Source organism: Acipenser ruthenus, chromosome 1 (genome assembly GCF_902713425.1).
Source record: "Acipenser ruthenus chromosome 1, fAciRut3.2 maternal haplotype, whole genome shotgun sequence".
Taxonomy (NCBI): Eukaryota; Metazoa; Chordata; class Actinopteri; order Acipenseriformes; family Acipenseridae; genus Acipenser; species Acipenser ruthenus.
The window spans coordinates 103,411,734-103,435,462 of record NC_081189.1 but is presented as its reverse complement, the minus strand read 5'-3'; the positions used below and the strand labels follow the sequence as shown (position 1 = coordinate 103,435,462).

The 23,729-nt window shown below is 36.6% G+C and overlaps 1 protein-coding gene across 1 annotated transcript; it reads right to left on the bottom strand.

The window, feature by feature from the left end:
• Positions 1-1,829: 1,829 nt before the first annotated feature.
• LOC117420764 (WD repeat-containing protein 1) lies at positions 1,830-22,821 on the bottom strand. Its single transcript, XM_059035444.1, has 15 exons — positions 22,646-22,821; positions 21,457-21,578; positions 20,738-20,828; positions 19,811-19,958; positions 18,045-18,225; positions 11,830-11,907; positions 11,348-11,428; positions 10,831-11,064; positions 9,373-9,465; positions 8,578-8,729; positions 7,013-7,100; positions 6,578-6,688; positions 6,023-6,196; positions 5,192-5,336; positions 1,830-2,366 (listed from the first exon to the last, which is right to left on the bottom strand). Exons 1-15 carry the CDS (start codon positions 22,659-22,661, stop codon positions 2,257-2,259), a joined length of 1,824 nt encoding a protein of 607 aa, XP_058891427.1. The 5' UTR covers positions 22,662-22,821; the 3' UTR covers positions 1,830-2,256.
• Positions 22,822-23,729: the final 908 nt, after the last annotated feature.

Here is a 23,729-nt window from a genome sequence, read left to right as displayed (position 1 = left end):
AAATCAGACTGATCAAGGGCCCACAAAGCGTCCACACTGAAGTACAGTTCCTAGCAGCACAATGAACAGTGGAAATTAATATGATAGTATCCCACCATGCACTGTATTTAATTTAAAATTGCCTAATTTAATGTTGTACTTTTATGTGCTTTTATTTTCCCCACTAGTTTAACAGAGATGTCCTGACAGATTTTTTTTGTAAGCATAAAAATGTATACCTAGTGTGGAGTGTAGTGATAGTTATTCAGACGCCTATTCCGAGTATTTTGCCAAACATATTACAAAGCATTTTGGGATACTTCTGATAAACCGTGCTACCTGATGCGATCTAATTTAGAACCGGACTCGAGACTTCCCCGCAGCAATATACTGTATGAGACCACTGGAATGAATTCTCAGTTATGCTAATTTAATACATTTTGTGGTACAAACGTTTTATTTTTTGTGTTCTTAGTAGGTAGGTACCCATGAAAGATGCTACTGAAGACTAGTGTAACATGAATTGCATCTTACCTTACTGCTAAGAAATTGAAAAGTCGAAGCTTAAAGCAATCAGCTATTGCCATCCGATCACCAAACATAAAAATATCTTTCTACGCTTGGCAAAGGGTTTCATTATTATTATTATTTTGCAAAGGGCTTTTTTTAAAACTTTGTTGTAGCTTCAGTAAATTTATATATATATATATATAAAAAAACTTTGCTTATAAAACAACTCAATTATAAAGCACTATCATTTTAGGATTCACATGCAAATGGCAATAAATTAAAACGTTGAATAAAACAAATTGAGTCTTCTGTTCTGGTGAATATATGGTACAGCTTTTAGACTTGTTGCAATGCAACAACAAAAAAAAAAAACACTTAATTTTTTTATCAATTTGCTGATTTTTAGTGTGAGAAGGAGATTTAACTACCCCTTTTTAGCTGTGCCTTGTTTTGGCTGCGCACTTTCTATAGTGGGAGGAATGTGCATGATATGTGCACTTCAATGCACTACGTTCTCTGACAATGGAGATTTTGAGTTTCTTAACTACATGGAAACCCCACCGATGTCAGTGCAGCTCTTGGGGGAACAGTGAGCAGCCCTGTAAGTATCCTCTTGAGATCACCAGGAGCCTGTCCAGATTATTTTGAAAGTAGGACAGCTGATCTTGAAGCAGTGTTTGTACAGTGCTTTAAAAAGTACTGCAAAGCAGTCTTGCATTGCACATAAACAACTGAAGACCACAGAATTATTAAATGTAGGGGACGGTTTGAATGTACTGGCAAACAATGACATACAAAGCTAAAAATAATTGAAAAGCATACTGTACTTCAGTATTTCACTGATCTGTGTGTGTAATTTATATATATATATATATATATATATATATATATATATATATATATATATATATATATATACCACAGAGAACCATGGACCCAGCAAACTTCTGCATTAGGTGTAACAACTTTTCAAAAAAAAAAAAAAAAAAATGTGGTTCATGTTGCTATTTTGTACACAAGCAGTTTAATGCACTTTCTAATACTTAACTCACTTCCAGGAATTTTTTTTTTTTTTTTTTAATTTTCTGCTGGCAGCAAGGAGGGATTGATAATGAACTATAACAGAACTAAATACTAAATTACAAACTTTAGTATTTACAAAAATATAGTATAATGAAAAGAGGTTTTAAAGCCACTGTTCAATGCCACTGCTCTTGGTCCATTTGGAAGAAAAAAAAGCAAGTTTTTATTATGTACCATTATCACCCGGAGAAAACAAATTAGGCAACAAATGTGTGAAATACAGATGAGCAAAGTAATAAACAACAATATACAGTAGCTGCACTCTGCTGTACACAGCATTTTTGATCAAATACTTTAATTTTTATTTTCAATATGTGAATGATACAGAAATATTCTGTAGTCACACAACGAGGCAAACATTAATCCCATTCCATACAATTTCACAAACATCTCTGCTAGAAAAGAAATGAACAGACTGATCTGAGTCTTTAAAAATGAACCGAAATAAGGCTGTTGCCTCTGGAATGTTGAGCATAGACATTTAGAAGCTCCAGAGAATATGTTAAGTGCTTTTTCGTGCAAATATTTACTTACTAAAGCTTTCAAGATACAGCATATTTAGATATGACTTCCCTGTAATGACTCAGAGATATGATATAGAACTCAGTGCCCAATAAAGAAATAGTGAAAGAAATTCCATCTGCAACAGTACATCTAGTCCCTGAAGATCTGTATGCCTCTTGCTTATTTGTATGTGACAGTCCACTGCTTGATAGAGGAGTCGTGGGATGTTGTAATAAGAGTGTGCTCATCTAACCAGGCCACGCTGCTGACGTGATGCATCCTGTGGGCATCTACAGAAAAAAACAAAACAGAAAATGATTATATATAAAAGTTCAGGTCTGCAGATTATTTGTATCCTTCCATTATTACAAAAAAAAAAAAAAAAGCAATTACAGTACACCCTCGCTATAACGCCCTTCATTATAATGAACCTTCGACTATAATGAACCTGGCTGCTGGACCCCAAATAAATAAAACCAAAAAACATCCTGGTCTGTACGCACGGGATGCCACCTCCGCAGTGAAGTCTGCTCTTTTGTCTTAAGAAGCGCGTGCTGTGTAACTGCCTCCGAAATGAAAATCATTTTATGTTGCAACAAAGCTGGAAACTATCATTTAAAAAAATAAATAAAAAACAGTAACGCAGGTATCTCTCTCGTGAATATAGGTTGTCAAAAAGCACTCTTTTTTGGCTTGTTCAGCAACCATGTGGCAAAGCAAAATTGATTAAAGAAAAAAAAAAACAACAAAAATACATACATGAAACGAACAGGTACATGTAATTCTACTTGTATTCACAATCTCATCTCATTAACTTACTCCAACAGTCATTCATTTTGATTGTCCTTTCACTATAATGAACCCCTCGATATAACAAACAAAAGGCTTGGACTCCAACGTGTTTGTTATAGCAAGGGTGTACTGTACATTCTATATAAATATGTTAACACTGCATCACACAGAAACAATCTGAACAGTTTCATGTAACTGGCGTTATTCTCAGCTTGATTACTACAGTCATTTTCTTTAAGCTCGGACTGCTTGAAAAGGTTGTCATCCGAGATTCTGTTGTGTTACATTCTGCATTCTGAAAAGGCATATGCAAATATTATTTGCATTGGGTTTACAGTGCCTACAGTAAGTAATCACCCCCCTTGGACATTTTCACAGTTTGTTGTGTTACAACCTGAAATCTTGATGCATTTAAATTGGATTTTTTTTCCTTTTACACAACCTACTCAACACTTTCAATGTGTGAAAAAAATGGGGGGATGAAAAAACAAATCAATTAAAAATAAAAACCTGAAAAGTCTTCATTAGATAAGTATTCACTCCATTTGCTAGGACACTCCTAAATAACCTCAGGTGCAACCAATTGCCTTCAGAATTCACACAGTAAGTCCATCTGTGTGCAATAAAAGTGGTTCACATGATTTTAGATTAAATACACCCTTCTCTGTAAAGTCCCACAGCTGGATAGTGCATTCAAAGCAAAGATACTACCATGAAGACCAAAGAACTTTCAAAACAACTTCGGGATAAAGTTGTGGAAAGGCACAGATCAGGGGAGGGGTATAAAAAGATTTCATAGGCATTGAATATCCCTTGGAGCACAGTCAAGTCAATCATTAAGAAGTGGAAGGTATACGGCACCACCCAGAATCTGCTTAGAGCAGGCCATCCTCCCAAACTGAGCAGCCGGGTAAGAAGGGCATTGGTCAGAGAAGCCAGCAAGAGGCCAATGACAACTCTGAAAGACCTACAGCGTTCCACGGCTGAGATGGAAGAAACTGTCCATGTGTCAACAATAGCTGAGGTACTCCACAAATCTGGCCTGTATGGAAGAGTGGCAAGAAGGAAGCCATTTCTGAAAAAAGCCCATGTAAAATCCCGCTTGGAATTTGCAAAAAGGCATATGGGAGACAAAAGATGTGGCAAAAGATTCTGTGGTCCGATGAAACAAAAACTGAACTATTTGGCCTAAATGCAAAGCGTTATGTTTGGCGCAAACCCAACACAGCACATCACCCTGGTAACACCATCCCTACTGTGAAGCATGGTGGTGGCAGCATCATGCTATAGGGATGCTTTTCATCAGCAGGGACTGGGAAGCTTGCCAGGGTAGACGGCAAAATGGATGTCGCTAAATACAGGCAAATCCTTGAGGAAACCCTGCTTCAGTCTGCAAAAGACCTACGACTGGGACGGAGATTCACCTTTCAGCAGGACTATGACCCCAAGCATACACCCAAAGCAACACTGGAGTGGCTTAAAAACAAGAAACTTGAAATCAGACTGAGAATCTGTGGCAAGACTTGAAGATTGCTGTCCACCAACGATCCCCATCCAACTTGACAGAGCTTGAACAATTTTACCAAGAAGAATGGGCGAATATTGCACGATCCAGATGTGCAAACCTGGTAGAGACCCCAAAAGACTCACAGCTGTAATTGCTGCAAAAGGTGGTTCTACCAAGTATTGACTCAGGGGGGTGAATACTTATCTCACCAAGACATTTCAGTTTTTTTTATTTTTCATTAATTGTTGTTTCACAATAAAAATTCTCTTGCCTCTTCAAAGTGTTGAGTAGGTTGTGTAAATCAACGGAAAAAAAAATCGATTTAAGTGCATCAAGATTTCAGGTTCTAACACAAACAACTGTGAAAACGTCCAAGGGGGGGTGAATACTTACTATAGGCACTGTATGCAGCAACCAGGTCAAAAATTATTTCCAACACATTCGTAGCAGTCAAATGTTCACTCCTGAAGACGGGATGTGAATTGGAAAGCAACTTAAAAGGAATCTTTCCCCGTATTTACTGCTATGGAACAAAGTCTCAATTCTTCAATAGGATTGTAAATTAACAATTCAGATATTAATCCGAGGTATTATATACACTGGACCAAAACCAATACTTTTCATGTAAATATATTCCAGAAAAAAAGAAATTATTAAACAAAAATAGCAATAAAGTAACTTAATAAGCCTAATTAAAATGTCTTGTTAGTAAGTATTCCAATGAAAACTGGATTTTTTTATTTATTTATTTTTTTTTAATTGGAACAGAAACAAAGCATTTTGCATCAACAATAACATTACTGAAAGGTGACATACCTGGCATCTTGATTCTTGTGTCTGAATCGTTTACAGTCCAGATATAAACCATCATGTCCATTCCTCCGCTGGCAAAATGCTCATTGTCTGGAGACCAAGCAACACAGACCACTTTAGCATGGTGGCCATAGAAGACACTTTTCTCCTGCAGAAAAGAAAAAGATGAAAATCTATTTGAAGAAAATCTCAATAAAAACCACCACATGTTAAAACAGTTTAGCGCAAAATTGTTTATCAATCAATCAATGCTATATTTATATAGTACCTTTCAAACAAAAAGTATATCAAAGCGCTGTACAGGACAAAACATAAGAAAATGAAAATACGATTCATGTGTAGAGAAGTTATGGTTGTGAAGTCTTTGAAACAAGCTTTAAAAAAAAAAAAAAAGGATACTTTATTGTTTAGGTCATCACCCCCGGTGAAAAAAATTAAAATGAGCACTTCAGCAAACTTCAAAACACGTTATCACCGTGTGGGGCATTAGGCAAACAGCTCACCTACCGTTTTCCTCCACATCACATGCACTTCCAGAGTTTTGGCTTACAAACCCATCAGGTTCATAAAGTACATTGCATGTACATGTAAAACTGTAAATGTAAATATTTGAGATGGGATAAATGGGGTACCGTGTCTTTTTTGGGATCTTAAAGAAGTGAATGATCCTTAAAATAATAGACCACTGACGAGTTTAAATCCTATACATTTACCAGCTTCATTATTGTTTTGTACTTTTATAATATTTTAGGGGTGGTTCCATACCCCCTTTCAAAATGTTCCTAAAATTCTAAGTCTATATATTCTGGTTAACAGCATCATCTCACAACTTACTGCATATCCATCAGCCACTGTGAAGACAGTAACAGCTTTGTTTGCATCACAGACAGCAAGGTAGGCACCGTCGTGGGAATAGGCAAGGTCAGTCACAGGCCCCTTAACCTCCAAGGTCTTTCCATCATCCTTCAGGGTGTTTCCTTGAATGGAGTACAAGTGGACTTTGCCATCCTAACAGTGTATAAGAAACAATATTAGCCCTGCCAGCACCAATATGCAAGCAAGCTGTATTGTCAGTAGTGAAAATTAAAAATAGCATTTATTACATAATTGATTTTATTTGTACACAAAGACTATTTTGTTTTATTTATTTTCTTTGCATGTATTCTGGGGTGCTTTAGCATGTAAAATACATATAAAACCAAAGACAACTAAATAAGTAATTTATGACAGGAGGTGCATCTCTTAAAACAGAAACAATAAAAAGCTTGAAGAAGCCATTTGTAAAGTCATTTGTAACAAGGAGCAGCTGGGCTCCAGTTATACACAGTCTGTTTTATCAGTTGACACTTGAACACCAAGGGGTTTAGTGATGAAGAAATACATTCTTACCGATCCTCCCACTGTTACGGTCACACCTCCTGGGTGAATAGCTGCAACTTCTGGCTTATAACCAAGGTTATCCATTCCAAAACCTCTCTTCTTATCCTTCAGCAGCACAAGCTGGGGAAACATGCAAAACACCTCAAAAGATGGAGGGCAGAACTAGACATGTGTGACAAATTTAGGAAGACTAAAGCATACTAAATTAATGCTGCCATACAATTTCAGGAATTAAAACTAGTTGTGTGCTATTTTGAGACCTTCAAGGTTTTTCCAGTGGGAGCTTAATATTAGTAGAACCTGAGCTTTAACACACAGATTGCTGATTTATTACAGAGTGCATGCTCAGGTGGGTCTAAAAATCACGTAACTAAACATGTAATAGCTCTATTTGCAATTATGTTTTATATTCACTAAATAAATGAATAAGGTCTTTTGATTTACCTGCTCAATGCAAACAGCCACTGCGTAACCTCCTGGTCCCACTGCGATACACTTGGGCTGGACATCCATTTTAACAAGGTCTGAAGCACTAAAAAAAAAAAAAAGAGGAGGAAACAGTTTTATTTAATGTTAATTTATTTTGCAAAGCTTAGAACATTGGACTTTAGGAGCAAGAGGTTTGAATTAGGAGAATATTGTTCAAACATATGTATTTGTTTCTGCAACATGAAACAACTTGACACAATGCACACCTGGAACCTTATTAAAAGGTTAATAAGGAAGTATTAACCTTGATATGGAAGTATTCCGTGAAAGCTGGCTCCCGACGGTGGTCTGTTCAGGTGTTTTACAATGTATTGGACCTAGCAGCTATCAACTCCTGGGTACTTTACAAAGAATGCACGGAGAAGAATTTATCAAGGAGAGAATATATTTTACAGTTAGCACAGGAACTACGCAAGAAGCATTTGAAACAGGGGGAGACTGCCAAGCATGTACCCACAGCTGAAGCTGGCAAACCTGCCGAGAGCCGCAAGAGATGCCATTGCCAGGTTGGCAAGTGCAATAAAAATAAAACTTCAGACAACTGTGCCCTGTGCATTAACGGCGTGGAGAAGCACATTATCTGTGTTGATTGTGAACAGCCTTAGACTCAAGGTAAAGGAATACCCTTTTGTCGAAAAAAAGAAAAATAAATGACTTTTTTTTATAACTTCTTGTGCTGTGCGCTTCTGTAAAATGTTTACTTATCGAAGTTGTTCAGTTGCTTTTGCTCTTCTGATAAACCGATTTCTGTTGAAAAGTTAAAAATGTATTGCTATCGTTTCAGTTTTATAAATATGTATGTTGTAAACCGATGTCTGTTCAGATGTTTATTTACAAGATATCCCTTTAAATCAGGGGTAGGTAACCTTGGCTCTTCCAATCCATTCAATTGCAGGACTTTGACCTCCAACAGGGTCAATTAAATAATTTAGGGTCTGGTTAGAACAATTTAAATAATTAGAGGTCTGGCTGGAACAAAGTACTGCAGTGGGATGGATACAGGGACTGAATAGAGGATCCCAGGTATCTAAATGCACAAACACATTGAGATTTATCACGTTTATATGCAACAAGAGTTAGCACATATCCTGAGCTTCTAAAATTAGCAGCCAATGGGATACTGTGTACCAAACTATACCGCTGAAACATATTTAGCATGGATGATTCATAAAGCTTGCAAATATGAAGTCACTGTCTGAAAAAAATAAATACCTGTGATCAAACTTGACAGAGAATATCAGTCATTATGGTTTTTTTTTGACCAAACATAAAATAGGAATCACAATAGCAAGGATAGCAGCTCCAGGGCAAAAGTGTAAATCAGGGCATTTGAGAAAGCAAAGGACAAATAGATTTTTGCCTTTACAAACCCAGGATAAGGTCCTTAATTCTTTCAAAACCACCCTTACTCCAATTAAATATCAAAAACTATCCATCATTACAAAACAATGATTCTTTTTACATAACATTTATAATGTACATAACACAAATACAGTTTTGTTTAAAAATCAGCGACTAACCTGTATTCTTTCTTGGTCACACTGGTGAAACGAACTGTATCATCCATACCGCAACTGACCAGCTGGTTTGATTCATCTATAGCCATCCTGGACACCAGGTTGCTGTGGCCCTTTCCACTAAAGCTATCATTCTCTCCAGTTACAGCATCCCAGTAATGTGAGACTACAGTTAAGGGAAACATGTAAATTTGCAAGGCAGAATAAAAAAGCCCTTGCAAAATTAAACTACCAAAACTTTTGTAACTTACTTATATTTTATGGTCACAAATAAAAGTTTATATATTGCAGAAGGCTGCTAATACAAGATTACAAACCTACATTTTATCTCAGTATAAAATAGAAGATTACAAACCTACATTTTATCTCAGTATAAAATAGAAGATTACAAACCTACATTTTATCTCAGTATAAAATAGAAGATTACAAACCTACATTTTATCTCAGTATAAAATAGAAGATTACAAACCTACATTTTATCTCAGTATAAAATAGAAGATTACAAACCTACATTTTATCTCAGTATAAAATAGAAGATTACAAACCTACATTTTATCTCAGTATAAAATAGAAGATTACAAACCTACATTTTATCTCAGTATAAAATAGAAGATTACAAACCTACATTTTATCTCAGTTATAAAGGCCCCCCTCACAATTAGGACCACATTTAAGTACCGATTTGCTCCTACTGAAAGAAAATTTGAGGTACTTCAGCTGTAGTTGCCAGATTGTCTTTACCATAGACATACAACACAGGCAAGATCAGCAAAGTGTCTACAAGAAGCAGGGAAAAAGGATATTGATATGACCGTCATGACTTCCAGAGTAGATGTATGATCGTCCATCATTTTTATGCACAGTCAGACACTGGATGGATTTGCTGTGGCCCTACAAAAGGGAAAGGAAAATAAGTGTTGTATAGCTGATCTTCCAGAGGACCCATGCCGTTCAGATTCACCATCAGGGTCTTTAACGGGACAGTATGTGGACAGTAAGGGTTGCTGTATTTATGTTCAAGTAGATTTTTTAAAAATATTTTTCTAATGAAATCTGGCCAATTCTAATACACTCAATAAATGAATAATTTTTTGTTGTGTCACTATGACTTATGTTGTCTAAATCGTGGTAAATATAATTTTAAACATGGTCTGCATATTAATAATAAGTTTATGTATTTTGATACTGGGAAAGGCCTGTAGCAAGGTCTTTATTACTTGCACATAGTTGCACAGAGCCCATAGTAGCAACATATTCATAATTGTTTTAAAATAAGTGGATTATTTGTTAATGGCTCCTCTTAACACGGATACGTTTTAAGAAATCTGAACTTCTCCCATGTAAAAGCATCACAAGTGTGTTAATACCACAGCCACTAACATTAAAGGAAACTTTTCAAAGCTTTTGGTTCTGGTATTTGGTACACGACCTGTAAATGTCTTTTTTTTCTGTTGACAACAAGCATGTGAGTCACTATGATACATAGGGCACATATAGTTATTAAACATCACAAAGCACAATCATTTTTATAATTAGTATTTTATTTGTTGTTGTTTGTAGTTTTGTCTTTTGCATTTATATTGCTAATAATTTAGCACCAGACCCAAATAACTTAATTTATCCCTCAGGGTAATAATAAATAAATAAATAAATAAATAAATAAATTAATTAATTAATTAAAATAAAATAAAAATCACGCCACCAATACACAACCCTCAATAAAAGCTTGAACTGGTGCTAATTCCTCCACCAGAGGACAGCTTTTCCAGAAATTATGTTAACACCTACCACTTCAGAAACTGTTTAGGGGGGCTCATTTCCGGAAGCCAACCATTCTTCCACCTTGATTTACATGTGAAGTGGCTCTAATTTCATGGATTAGGAGAAAATAATTTCCTGCAACTACCTGTATTTCTACCCACGCTAGTATCAAACAAATGCTTACAGGGCTAAAGTGCAACTCATTTAAATTACCCAGAGAAAGATGAAATACGGTCTACATCTAGGGAATATTTATTAGTAGTTTCATTTAAAAAAAAAAAAAAAACACCTTTATTTCCCAAGTTGGGCTCATGCAAGTGTTGGTATGCACCCCGAAATTCTGCAATTTGTCTCCCATTTATTTGCAAACTGGTGGCACCAGTTTTCCTACACTCTTTTGCATAAATAATCCATGATTGTCTAATTCCAGTCATGTTTAACAAGTACAAAAAATGCACACTTGAATGCTTATATTGTCTGTGCTTTGTAAATTACCTTGATTGTGCGCAAAGGCCTGTTTGGATTGTTTTTATCAAGGTAGTTGATGTAGCCAGATAGAGAAACGGTCAGCAAGTGGTTCTTCTGCCACAGGCATCCCAACTGCTGATTCAAAACATCTGATCCCATATTGAACGTGGTCACTACAGAGTTATTAGCAACGTCCCAGATCTTTGCTGTCTTGTCTCCAGATGCAGAAAGCAGCTGAGTGCTGTCAGGACTCCAGCTAACCTGGGAGACAACACACGAAAATGAAAACATGTATCCAAAACAGTTACTTCATTTTGAAATTAAATTGTGGCTTACACACGTGTCCAACACCATGTCGGAGTACACTGTATAAATCAGTCACAAAAAGGTGTCCTCAGGCCAGAGCATTTTTTTTTAAATTATTAAATACAAGCTAGAAAAGTGTATTCCTGAATGCAAGTACAATTACACCAAATTAAGATAAACAATTTTGAAGTAAAATATATTTATATGGAACTTGTTAGCCTGATGTCCGGATACTTACAGCATATATACCTCCATCATGGGCCTTTCCACCGCCAAGAGCAGCGATCTTCTCTCCATTTTTTCCATCATAGATAAAGATCTATTTAAAAAGAACACAATGTTAATTGTAAAAACATAGACAGTTGCATACCAAGCTTATGAAAACAACGTCTTAAATAATGTATATGAGTATACAGCTGGCAATTCAATGAAGCACGCTTCAGGACCATCCTCTGCATACTGTGGTTATTCCACAAACGATGCTGCTCAAGCTCTGTATATGTCAAACTTCACATTAGCTAAGCAGCAAGGTGTAATTTTTTAACAGTGCGACTTGCATGAATACATTTAAAAGTTAATAAATGCTAATTAGTTCAACACCTCACTGTCTAAAGTGAGTATGAGTAAAATAATGAAATGTTAAGTTTTAAAACAATTCCTCAAGGATATAATAATGGTATGATTCTACTGATCAACAATATCATAAACTAGAAGGGTTACCTGGCCGTCAGCACCAGCTGAAGCAAACCTGTTCCCATCAGGTGAAAATCTTACACAATTGACAAACCGGCTGTGGTCCTAGAGGGAAACAAAAAAACAAAGACACAATTATTTCTTTTAAATGATGATTCCGAAATGCTCCGTTCTATGAGAAAATAAATAACTGAAATAAATTAAATAGATATCGTACTTGTATTGTAGCTGGGTTTTTTTTTTATATCAATACAAAATCTTCAAAAAAATATTTAACACTAGAAGCCCTGTGGCAGTCATTTTGACGGTTTTTGTTTTTAAAATGTAGTTTTCTCCAGTCGTGTAACACATATGGGGCTGTGCGTTCGTGTACCTTTCTGTCCGTATGTATTAAATATTCTCAGAAAGCATGAAACGCGAGAGTGCAGAAATAAAGGAGATATATTACATTATACCTATAAGCCCCGGGAGCAGTCACATTGACGGCCACACAGAAAATAATTTTATTTTGATTTTATTCTACTTTATTATTTTTATTTACCAGTTCGCAATGTGTTTAGCTGCAATCAGATTAGTCTCTACTTTCTGCCTGAGTGAATGACTGATAGTCTATTGTTTTCAATCGGCCTTTTGAAGGCTGGCGTCTGCTTGCCAGCTGCGCTGCTTTAGTCAGTCAATTAGCATTGGGACTAATGAAAATAAATACCAGAGACCGTGGAGTTTTACAACGCAACAAAATATGGAGTTGATGTTTTGGATCAGATGGCACGGAAGTATTCTGTGAAAGCTGGCTCCCGACGGTGGTCTGTTCAGGTGTTTTACAATGTATTGGACCTAGCAGCCATCAACTCTTGGGTACTTTACAAAGAATGCACGAAGAAGAATTTACCAAGGAGAGAATATATTAAGAACAGTTAGTACAGCAACTTCGCAAGAAGCATTTGGAACAGAGGGAGACTGACAAGCGTGTACCCATAGCTGAAGCTGGCAACCCCGCTGAGAGCTGCAAGAGACGCTAATGCCAGGTTGGCAAATGCAATAAAAAAATAAAACTTCGGACAGCTGGGGCCTGTGCAGAAAGGAGGCGTGGAGAAGCGCTTTATCTGTATTGATTGTGAACGGCCTTAGACTCAAGGTAAAGGAATACCCTTTTGTCGAAAAAAAGAAAAATAAAATTAGACTTTTTTTTATAACTTCTTGTGCTGTGCGCTTCTGTAAAATATTTTTTTCTAAGTTTATCTACGTTGTTCAGTTGCTTTTGCTCATCTGATAAACCGATTGCTGATGAAATGTAAAAAATGTATTGCTATCATTTCAGTTTAATAAATAGGTATGTTGTAAACCAGATGTCTGTTCAGATGTTTATTTACATTTTCTTGTTTTGATTTGTAAAATAAATGTGTATATATATATATATATATATATATATATATATATATATATATATATATGTGTGTATGTGTATATATATATACAAAAAAAATGAATTACATCTGACTGTTTCTCCTTTTGTTATACTATTTACAGTGTTTTGAATACAGCCATCAGAAAGACTGCTGCGAGGCTTCTAGGTGTGAGTATATCTCCGGTCCTTCTAGTGTTAAATAAGAAAAAGAAAGGCAATTGATTCTCTCAGCTGTAGGTAACAAGTACAAGTAAAATGGAAAGCTCCTTAATAAATAATGCACTAGTGAATTCATTATAGCATTCTCTGTCCAGTTTAAAATAGCAAAAGAGAAACTGGATACTTGCTGACTGTAAAACCCATTAACTTTATGAAGGGGTATGTGCACCATTCAGCACCTACTTGCTGCTTACAAATTCCCTTTCAACATGCACCACATTGATGTGAAGCACACAATTATGAAAGGATTAACAAAAATGGCAGCATTACTCATAAGTAAGGCCCTGTGAAAATCGCGGAAATTTTCTTCAAAATTCACAGCATTGTCACGGGTAAAGTATTGTATTTCGTGGAATGTGCACGAAAATATAAAATAAAATTATGTGTACAGATTATTGTTTTTTTAAACAGCAAATACAGATAAATGCACAGACATCAAAATTAACATCAAAGTTACTCAAGCACTTTACAATAGCTTGTGAAACGGTGTGGTAATTAACAGCCTGTAGGTAAAGTGTATCTGCAAGGACAGCTTTCAGTTCTAGTATGTGAGGTGCATGTTCACCATTTAGGTCTTGCAAAACAAATGTGTAACCCATACTGATCTTGTGCATGAGTTGACTCGTCAGTGTGACCACTGACAAGCAACCAGACTGTTTTACCAATTCCATAATCTCCTGTTTGTGATACTCTGCAACTTTAGGTAAGTATTCACGTCTCAGCTGGGCTGATGAAGGAATCACTCCACCATTTGCTACACTCTCTGAAGAATTTCCATAACTTTTGGAATATGGAAGTCACCATTTTTTGTTTCTTTGCAAGTAAAGCAGTCGCAGTACTGCTCTGCATTTCCGCCTTTCTCTTTTGGTGAATACTTGCTATCAACAGACGAGTTTCGGTAGTGATCTACAGTAACGTTGTCGGACATACAGAAAAAGAGCTTACCTCCATCGTTGTGTAAAACCCCTGCTGGATACTGCTTTACGTGATCTGCTGCAGACACATTTTTACATTATACCTAAAAATTTTTTAGACTGTGTGCATGGTGAATATTACACGCAGGCACATAACAGAGCTGTACAATTTCGTTAATGTGATTTTTTTATCTTTTGTATGAAATACAATTACGGAATTATTTTTATTTCTTAAGAATACTGTAAAAATCGCTGTACTGGGCTAATTTCACGCACAGCCCTTGAAATCGCGATTTTCACAGGGCCTTACTCATAAGAAAATATCAATCTAAAACCCTGATCCCTATGTGGAACACTGCATTACAGGGGTAGATGTAAGTATAGGCGCAGTGCAAATAATTGTGGATGGAAAATTCAAATTGTATTGCGGCCAGGCAATTATTTTGCCTGTGCCCTATGTAAGCTTAAGAGCAATGCAAATTATTCAACACACACAAACAATGATCCGCAGTTATGATAACGAGGGTCTCACTGAGCGCATCGGTTTATTTAGTGGCCGCACTGCAGTTAGGAGTACAGAGACCAGAAGTCGCTGTATGACATTTGTGGAGCACGAAAACAGAAACAAACAAAAAAAAGAAGTCAGAGAAAGGGCAGCAAAGTCCTCTTGGAAAAGCTTTCTGAGAAGGAGCTGAGAGTCCTTACGGCTGATGTCATGCAGCATGAAACAGAGTTGTTTGGAAATGCCTCAGCCAGCATCAGTTATGCTAGTATCCTTAGGAAATGATATGTATTGGCCTGCCCTTTTTAGCATGACATCCAGAAATGTGCCTAACACTCTGGAAAAGGTGGATTGGGCTATCCCTCCAGACATTCCAACTGTGGTCTGAAAGGAACCAGATGCTAAGTAGTGCAGAGAACACAGCATTATCACATGTGATTGAGATTGAATATGCAAGTCTTGTTTGTCTTGCCCTTCTCCTCCAAACGTGTTCCTATCTCTCCTTAACAAGAGCCAAGTGTCATTGCATCAGGGAGTTTATCACAGCAGCCATCCTGAGGCCAATGATAGGTCTCTGTAGGTGTGCGCTTCTATACAGCTCTTAACTACTCGCTTCTACAATGGTTTGCACCTTGTAAGAGGTGTAAAGTTTTGGGAGGGTCAGCAATTGTCTAGTGCAAGGCAGAATCCTTACATAACATTACAATGTTTGCGCCCATTTAGTATCCAGATCCTGCCCAATTCCAAGCTCTTTTCTTTATTTGAATGCATTTCGATATAAATTGTAATGGATTAATGATGGCAAAGTGCAACATTCATAGCGGGTGCTGAACACCAGGTGAACACCATTCTTTACATTTGCTGCACCCACAAATCGCTTTGCACGTATCCTTACATCACCCCAAAATGTTTGTTATAAAATTGAAATTCCTACAATGTGCTTGGGCTTACAGTGAAATGTATTTTGAGATTCTCCAATGCTGTCAAAATAAATACATAAAATAAAATCTAATTCACAGATGCACATTTAATTTTGAAAAAAAAAAAGTATATTAAGTTTCTTTGGTATATTTTCCCTTGATATACTTTAAATGTACCTTAACATTGTGCAATCTGTAATGCTTAAAAAGCAAATACCATAATAGATCCAAATCCAGCTCAAAATCTGTCTCCTAAAAAATACAATTCTATAATGTTAATATTATTATTATTATTATTATTATTACTATTTATTTCTTAGCAGACGCCCTTATCCAGAGCGACTTACAGTCGTAAACAAAAATACATTTCAAGAATCACAGTACAAGTAATAATACAATTAAGAGCAAGACAAATACAATGACTTTGGTTGACTAATGTTACACTCACTGGCCAAAGTATTACAGAATCTAAGTCAGAACTGAAAATCTATGCAAATTAGTATGGTCATATGACATGTGGCACACTAGATATACACGGTGCGAGTTGTGTGCAAATATTCAGGAACAGTCATGGGAAAGCAGAAGGATATATGCGATATTACAAGACGCATGTTGGGCCTGTGCAACCGAATTGTGGCTGCGTTAGCCTTTGTGTTCAAACACAAATTCGGATCAAGCCTGCAATGTGTGCAACACAGTGACATGTAGCAGACCTGCTACAGTAGCCCAAATCACATAAACTTTCAACACTGGACAAGACACCCGTCTCCACTTGAAATGTGGTCCTAAATCTAAGCTTATCAGATATTTTTTTGAATTGGCCTTTTACTAGTGAGCAGTTTAGAGCCATGCCTTCTAGTCTTGTTAATCAACGTTTTATTAATTTACAACAGTATACAGCTGAAATGATAAATTCATTTAAGCAGCAAGTTTAGTTTCAATCTGGATTTTGTTACATGTGTAGTGTTAAATAAATTCATATACAGCAGTTGCTTGCTAAATTGGATATGTTGGGAGGCAGACAGTTTGTCCAAAATAACGAGGTGTCCGGTTTATATAGAAAATAAAATAAAAATGCACACATACATTTACGGTGCTCAATTTATTTTAAATATCTAAATCATTGCGCTGAAATAACATTTGTGTTCTCTGTACACATTACATTATGCAAAAATATAAAATCTGTACAGTAGGCCTATACAGTACAGTACTAGTAAAATCAAAATGACTACCTAGCACACTTTCACACTTTAGCCTATAGGCTACCGGTAACTAAATAAATCATGCTGCTGCATTGTACACATTATATTTGCGCATTTTCTTTTTTTTTTTTTTTTTTACCATAGCCTACTTAGTACAAGATTAACACAAAATGGTGCCGGATTGAGACGCTATGACACTATACACTACCTTACATATACTACACACACTTTGCAGCAATGCATACGATTTAAATGTACATGGAACATTTTACAGTGTACGCGTAGCTGCAATTAAAACACATAACCTACCTGCTACTTTTGTTTTCTGTTGGTATGAGTCAGACTTTCTTTGCAAAAACAAGACTTAAAATTTGGAATTTTAAATACTGTATTCCACATCTTGCATTTCAAGTCCATCAATATTTTGGAAAGCTTCTTGCCCTTTTCCCAACATTCAATCGCAGTTTGTATGAACTCTGTTGAGTAGGAGTTTATATGGCCTCTTTTAATCGTGTACTTTATTCCAGTGATTTAGTAGCTACCTGTATCTGTTCCGTATATTTTCGTCCCGTCTTGGTTGTCAGTATAACAGATGTTTGTTTATTTTTTTCAGTGCGTCTCTTTAAAGCATGCAATAAACAGTGACCTAGCGTCACAGCATATCCAAATGTATGGCATAATGGAGTCTGTATTAGCGAGGGACTACTGTACTGCAGTAAACTGCATACAACAAACGTGCGCAAAAAAGCAACAAAGCTCTGTCAGTCTCAGGAAAGTGTAAATATGTATGCTTTGAACTTTACATACTGATTTCACCATCTCAACCTAAAGTACCTGCAGAAATGTAGAACATTCTCACTACTTACTGTTGCTTCCTCCAAAGCAATACATATTGCAGCACAATCACAACTGTCTTTTCTTTCCTTCTTAATATTGCTATCGTAATTCATATGAAATCACAGGTTGCAATTAGTCATTGGGTGAAGCTGCTGTCTAAAGACTATTAAAAAGGTTTGGTGGTTAAATACAAAAAAAGACACAATATGAATATAAATGCTACTGTGAAAATATTTTACTCACCATCATTGTAAACTTAAATTTAAATGGAGGTCCCTCAAAGAATGCTCCACAGTTATCATCGCTGCCGGTCACAATGCGGTAGGGTCGTGTCTGTTTTACGTCCACACTGTTAATGACCTTGCTGTGACCAGTGATCTCGCCAACCGATGAGCCAGTGTCCCAAAGGAACACTGCTCCAAACCTACAAACATTCAGAACAAACTAAATGAAGTCCCTGGAAGGATGTACAGTAAAAAGCCATGACGTAATGCACTGTAATGGTCTACATGAGCCAATGATAAAAATAAATGCAGCAGTCATTTCTATTTTTGAAGGTTCTTCAGAATGACCCAAGGATGTATGCAAGTAAGCGAGTGTATAGTCTATATGTCCGTTAAAGGAATGCTCGATATAGCTTGGTTAAAGCTGCCTAAAATCGTATTGGGGGGTTGAATTAAATCATACCCACCAGAATAATCCACAACTGATTCTTAAAAACATTTTGCAGCACTAATGAAATCACCCTTGACTGCATAAGCAACCTCACTGCTTTTTCCATCCAGCTGAAGAAGCACTTGTAGTCTGAAACGTTCTGATACAAGATTATTTTTATCAATAACTCATTTTTGTGTACCTACATTACCTATTTCTTTTTGATTTTGCACCTTTTATATATATTTTTATATATATCTACCATAGAATGAACCTGTGCCATCTACAGAACGTCATGTCACATACACATTTTAAAATTGGAAAAAAAAGTTAAACGTTTTTTTGTTTGTTTTTTGGACGCTTCTTGCGCCCGCCCCCGCCCCCGCCCCCGTTGAGAACCACTGGGTAAATGTGATGGATTAGCTACTACACGTCATATTAGCTGCTCATGTATAGTTTACTTTGAGCTCTTGTGATCACAAGTTTTTGAAGATCCTGATCAATGTGAATTCAAGATTGCTAAATGACAAGCTTGGTTTCTTCTCACCCAAACTAAGCCGTATTAATAACAGTCAAAGTTGTCATAATAGTGGAAAACACTAGTGGTGGCTTTGAGTAAATTGTTCATGCTCATAACTTCGATATATATATTGTAACTCCTGAATGTGTCTAAGACTTTTACACAGCAGTATACATATATAAATAAATAAAACAATGTGGGTCAGAACAGTCAGAAATTGCTAATTGCACAAACCTCTCAAAGCCACATTATAATTGCAATTATCACAGACTTGTCTAATGTGCAATGCATCGGGCAATACGTTCCATCTGAGGTGTTTTTGCATTATTATTATTTGGCTGGTTTCACAGACATTTAACAAAATATCACAAACATAATAAAATGTGCAATAGGTTTTGCATGTATAACAAAAAAAGACCATGGGTCCATTTTAATGATCTAAAGAGCGGCAGATCTTAATTCTGCTGCTCTTTAACGCTGCATTTCACCCGGGTGGAATTCTGGACCCACTTATTAACATTTACTAGCACTAATCTTGGATTACCTTAACTAAGGCATTAGGCAGTACAACATTAGGATTAATTGGGATCTATGACACCAAATAAATTTGCCTTGGAGAAAAACAGGCATTGCGTCTTCTAATATTTCAGCTTTCAATACAAGTAGTAATCAATCAAATAACAAAAGGAAAATAGGCCAACCGGCAACCCAATTTTCTTTGGTCCACTGAAATTATTTGTTTAGAGAGGCTGGGTGCTTGTTATTCAAATGACATGCAAATTAATATTTAACAGGGATTGAAGCCAAGAGATTTATTTAACAATGCACTACTTACTTCTCCCGGCCTTCTCCAACTGCTGCTATTCTCTTGCTATCTTCTGTCCATGAAATGTCCTTAATTTTTCCTGCAAAGGGCTGGTATTCATACTTAAGGAGATGCTCCTTTTGAGTGGTGTCCCAGATTCTCAGCTTCCCAGAGACATCTGTCATAATAGAAGGACAGATTATTGACACTAGAAAGAACAAGACCTCTTAATAATGAGGGATCATAGAAAGTTGCACACACAATGTCCGATTTACATATGTGGTATATGGAACAAAATATTGGGGTGGGCGGGGGGGCATCAACACATATGGTGCACTTCAAAATCCCTAATATAGTTATTGACCTGATGACTTGCTTTGTCATTTCCTTGACGATTGACAAAAGTTAACATTTCACTACAAAAACTTAATGACGAGGGACATACCAAGCAAATAAACGTTTTCACCTGTGGTGGTAGACCTAAAATATTGCCTACCATCCTGCCCTCAGGTTCCATTGCCTTGCTGATGATTTTCCACAGCAACATTACAAAGTGGTACAATCTGAAGTTTGTACCTAATCGCCTTCAATTATGTATGACACCCACATCCAACAGAGTAAAATGCATTCGATATAGGTTTGTTACCCTAACCACACAGAAGCAAGCTGTCTTATGTTAGGGTAGCTGCCAAACACTCTGTACTCTGAAATCACCCACTACAGGTATTTCTCTCAGCAGGGAGCCAATGTTAATCCCCCCACCAGGCTGTTATACAAGGAGGACATGAAAAATGTTTCCAGGGCAAGTAAAGTATATAAGGTGGTTAAATCAATGTAAACAAAATAAAGAAGGTGTCATTTTAAATTGATTTGTTCATAATTACAGGATGATAAACGGATTCTACACCATAACTTAGAACAATTCCATTAGTAATAATAATAATAATAATAATATACCTCCAGATGCAATGTAGAATCCACTGGGAGCATACTTAGCAACAGAAACCTGATGAGCATGTTCAGTGTAGATATCTGCAATTGCTGGATTCTAAAATAAAGAAATATAAAATAAACAAAAAACAAAACTATAGGTCATTAGTCAAACTACCACGGAGTACCTAGGCTGAAACCGAGCCAGTGAAATGGATGCAATCCAACGCTAATCCGCTCAGTCACACAGACTGAATGTATTACTTCTGCTTTAATGCTTAGAAGTATGGCATGGTTGCAAAATTGTGAAATGTCCTTCAATTACTTGTAGTACATCACAAATACAAAACCACCTATACACAGTGACAAAGTCTACTAAACAATTCATTAAAAACAGTTTATATACTTTCTGGGTTTGATAACACTTGTCCAGATTTTGCAAACAGCCATCAATATGCATTTGAGACACTCATTTATTCCTCCCACTAGGAGATGAGGGAGGAAGTATTTACTTTCTCTACTTTATACAAAGAATGTGGGTGGACTAATTAACACACCTTAACAGTTAATGTGTGTTAATTAGTCCTCCCACATTCTTTGTATACAGTAGCTTAACCCGTTAAGAGAAAACTCTACTGTACTGTATAGGAGTCTGTGTTTTTTTTCTGTTACTGCTTTCACTGGGCATATGTTTTTAAACAGATGTAGAGAAATACACAATACAAAAAACACAAAATAAATATTACTTCAATGTTTCGGATGATGACACACTTCCCGTTGCTGTAAAGGAAGTTGTTTCCCTTCGGATCACCTCCAAGGATTTTCGCAACTCCCCGTTCTACCTGTGGGAGGCTGGCAAACACTGTCTCTGTAGGAGGAAAAGGGAAACAAATTAAAGGTATGCCTGCATGTCACTGAACAGATCGGCAATGATTGACATATTGACTGTTTAAGAATGTACAAACATCACATCCAAAATCTATAAGATCATGTGGACCTGTTTTTATCTAGATATAATCAGTAACAAAATATAGGCCTAGATATCAGCATAATGAAAAAGTAGATCACTATTATCTATTCCCACCCACCGTATGCACATGTAGAAATTCATATTTAAGTTTTAGGTAAGCAGCTCTTTTACTAGAAACTGACAATATATCTTTATAACGACGTATGATTGGTATAATTGTACATGTCTAGTCAGGGCCAAAATAATTTCCATTATACGACAGACCAATTCCCAATACAACAGAGTGTGGTGAATGTGATCATCCATTATTAATGTACAGTATTACCTGGAGACGTCAGAACGTGTAAACAAAACTGAAGCCCCAATATTCGTCAACATCCTTTTGAACTTGATAGTTTAGTTATGGATACGGTGTTACTTTGTATTTAATATGGATACTGTAGCATAGTGACCTTTTTTTTTTTTTTTACGCCTGATGAAATTAGACAGGGAACCGACATTCATTAGTTAAAGAAGGCAATGAATGCAAACCCCACTAACTTGCTCCAGAGTTGTAAATAAATAATTATGCATATCAAATAGCTATTATTAAATCGACCAAATAAACGACTCAATGTACAGTATTTTCATACCAATTTTATTTCCACATTAACTAGTGAAAACACTACCGTTCTTTCAATGTAACACTCAGGTTCGATTCTCTCCTGACTGTACAGATAAATACAAACCACCCCCACACTATATATATATATATATATATATATATATATATATATAATTCAACTATAATTAAGTAACCACGTACATCACCATAAAAATATGTGTATAAAACACGTACGAGAATGAGGCAATGGGCGAGGTTTTTCACCGCTTCCCAGGATTTCATTCCATTCTAGCTGGGGTGCAATTATCGTTTATCTCGAAGCGTTAAGCAAACACTTACAAATGAGGGAAATGTCACTTACTAAGTTCGTACGGCATATTTCCAGACCTCTTCTGATTGCCTTTTGAATCGCTGTATGAATGAATAACAAACCTCCCTGTTTTCACTTCGCTCCCTGCTACCGGCTGGTCTGCACTTTGCTAATCTCACAAACCCGGAAGCCTGCACTGCACTCCCTTCGCTTTGCTTTGACCATATATAGTAAACTCCACTCAGATTCGAGCAGCTGTCGCTCTCACCAGACCTGCGCTGCTTTGCCTATCGAGGAAATGACGTTTGTAGAAACATTATTGAGGGAATCCCTCCCACAGAAGTGTGGAAGTCAGTGCTGAGAGAGTGAAGTGTGTGTGCAGGACTTCTCTCCAAATAGATTAATTAGAAACAATAGTTAAGAAGATGAGAACCACTACCTGTTCCCTTGACCCAATTCCTACTACACTCCTGAAAGATATGTTTATTATTTGTTTATTTTTAGCAGACGCCTTTATCTAAGGCGACTTACAGAAACCAGGGTGTGTGAACTATGCATCAGCTGCAGAATCACAATTACGTCTCACCCGAAAGACGGAGCACAAGGAGGTTAAGTGACTTGCTCAGGGTCACACAGTGAGTCAGTGGCTGAAGTGGGATTTGAACCGGGGACCTCCTAGTTATAAACCCTTTTCTTTAACCACTGGACCTCCTATGTTTAATACTGTTAGCAAGCACATTTTAAAAATTGTAAATAGCTCACTTTCGTCAGACATAGTTCCTGGCACGTAGCACAACCAGTACTTAAAAAACATAACCTGGATCCTCAAGTCGTTACTAACTATAGGCCAATTTCCAATCTACCTTAGGCAAAATTTTAGAAAAAGTAGTTGCAACCCAACTGGAAAAATATATTACTCTAAACAGAGTCATGGAGAAATTCCAGTCTGGATTCCGTAGGGCTCATAGCACTGACACAGCCCTTCTAAGAGAGGTTAATGACCTTAATAATAATAATTAATAATAGGCTCTGACTTGGGCTCTCCTTCAGTATTAGTTCTCTTAGATGTGCCGCATTTGACAATATAGACCACTCCATTCTACTTAAGCCTTGAATACACTGTGGGACTGTCTGG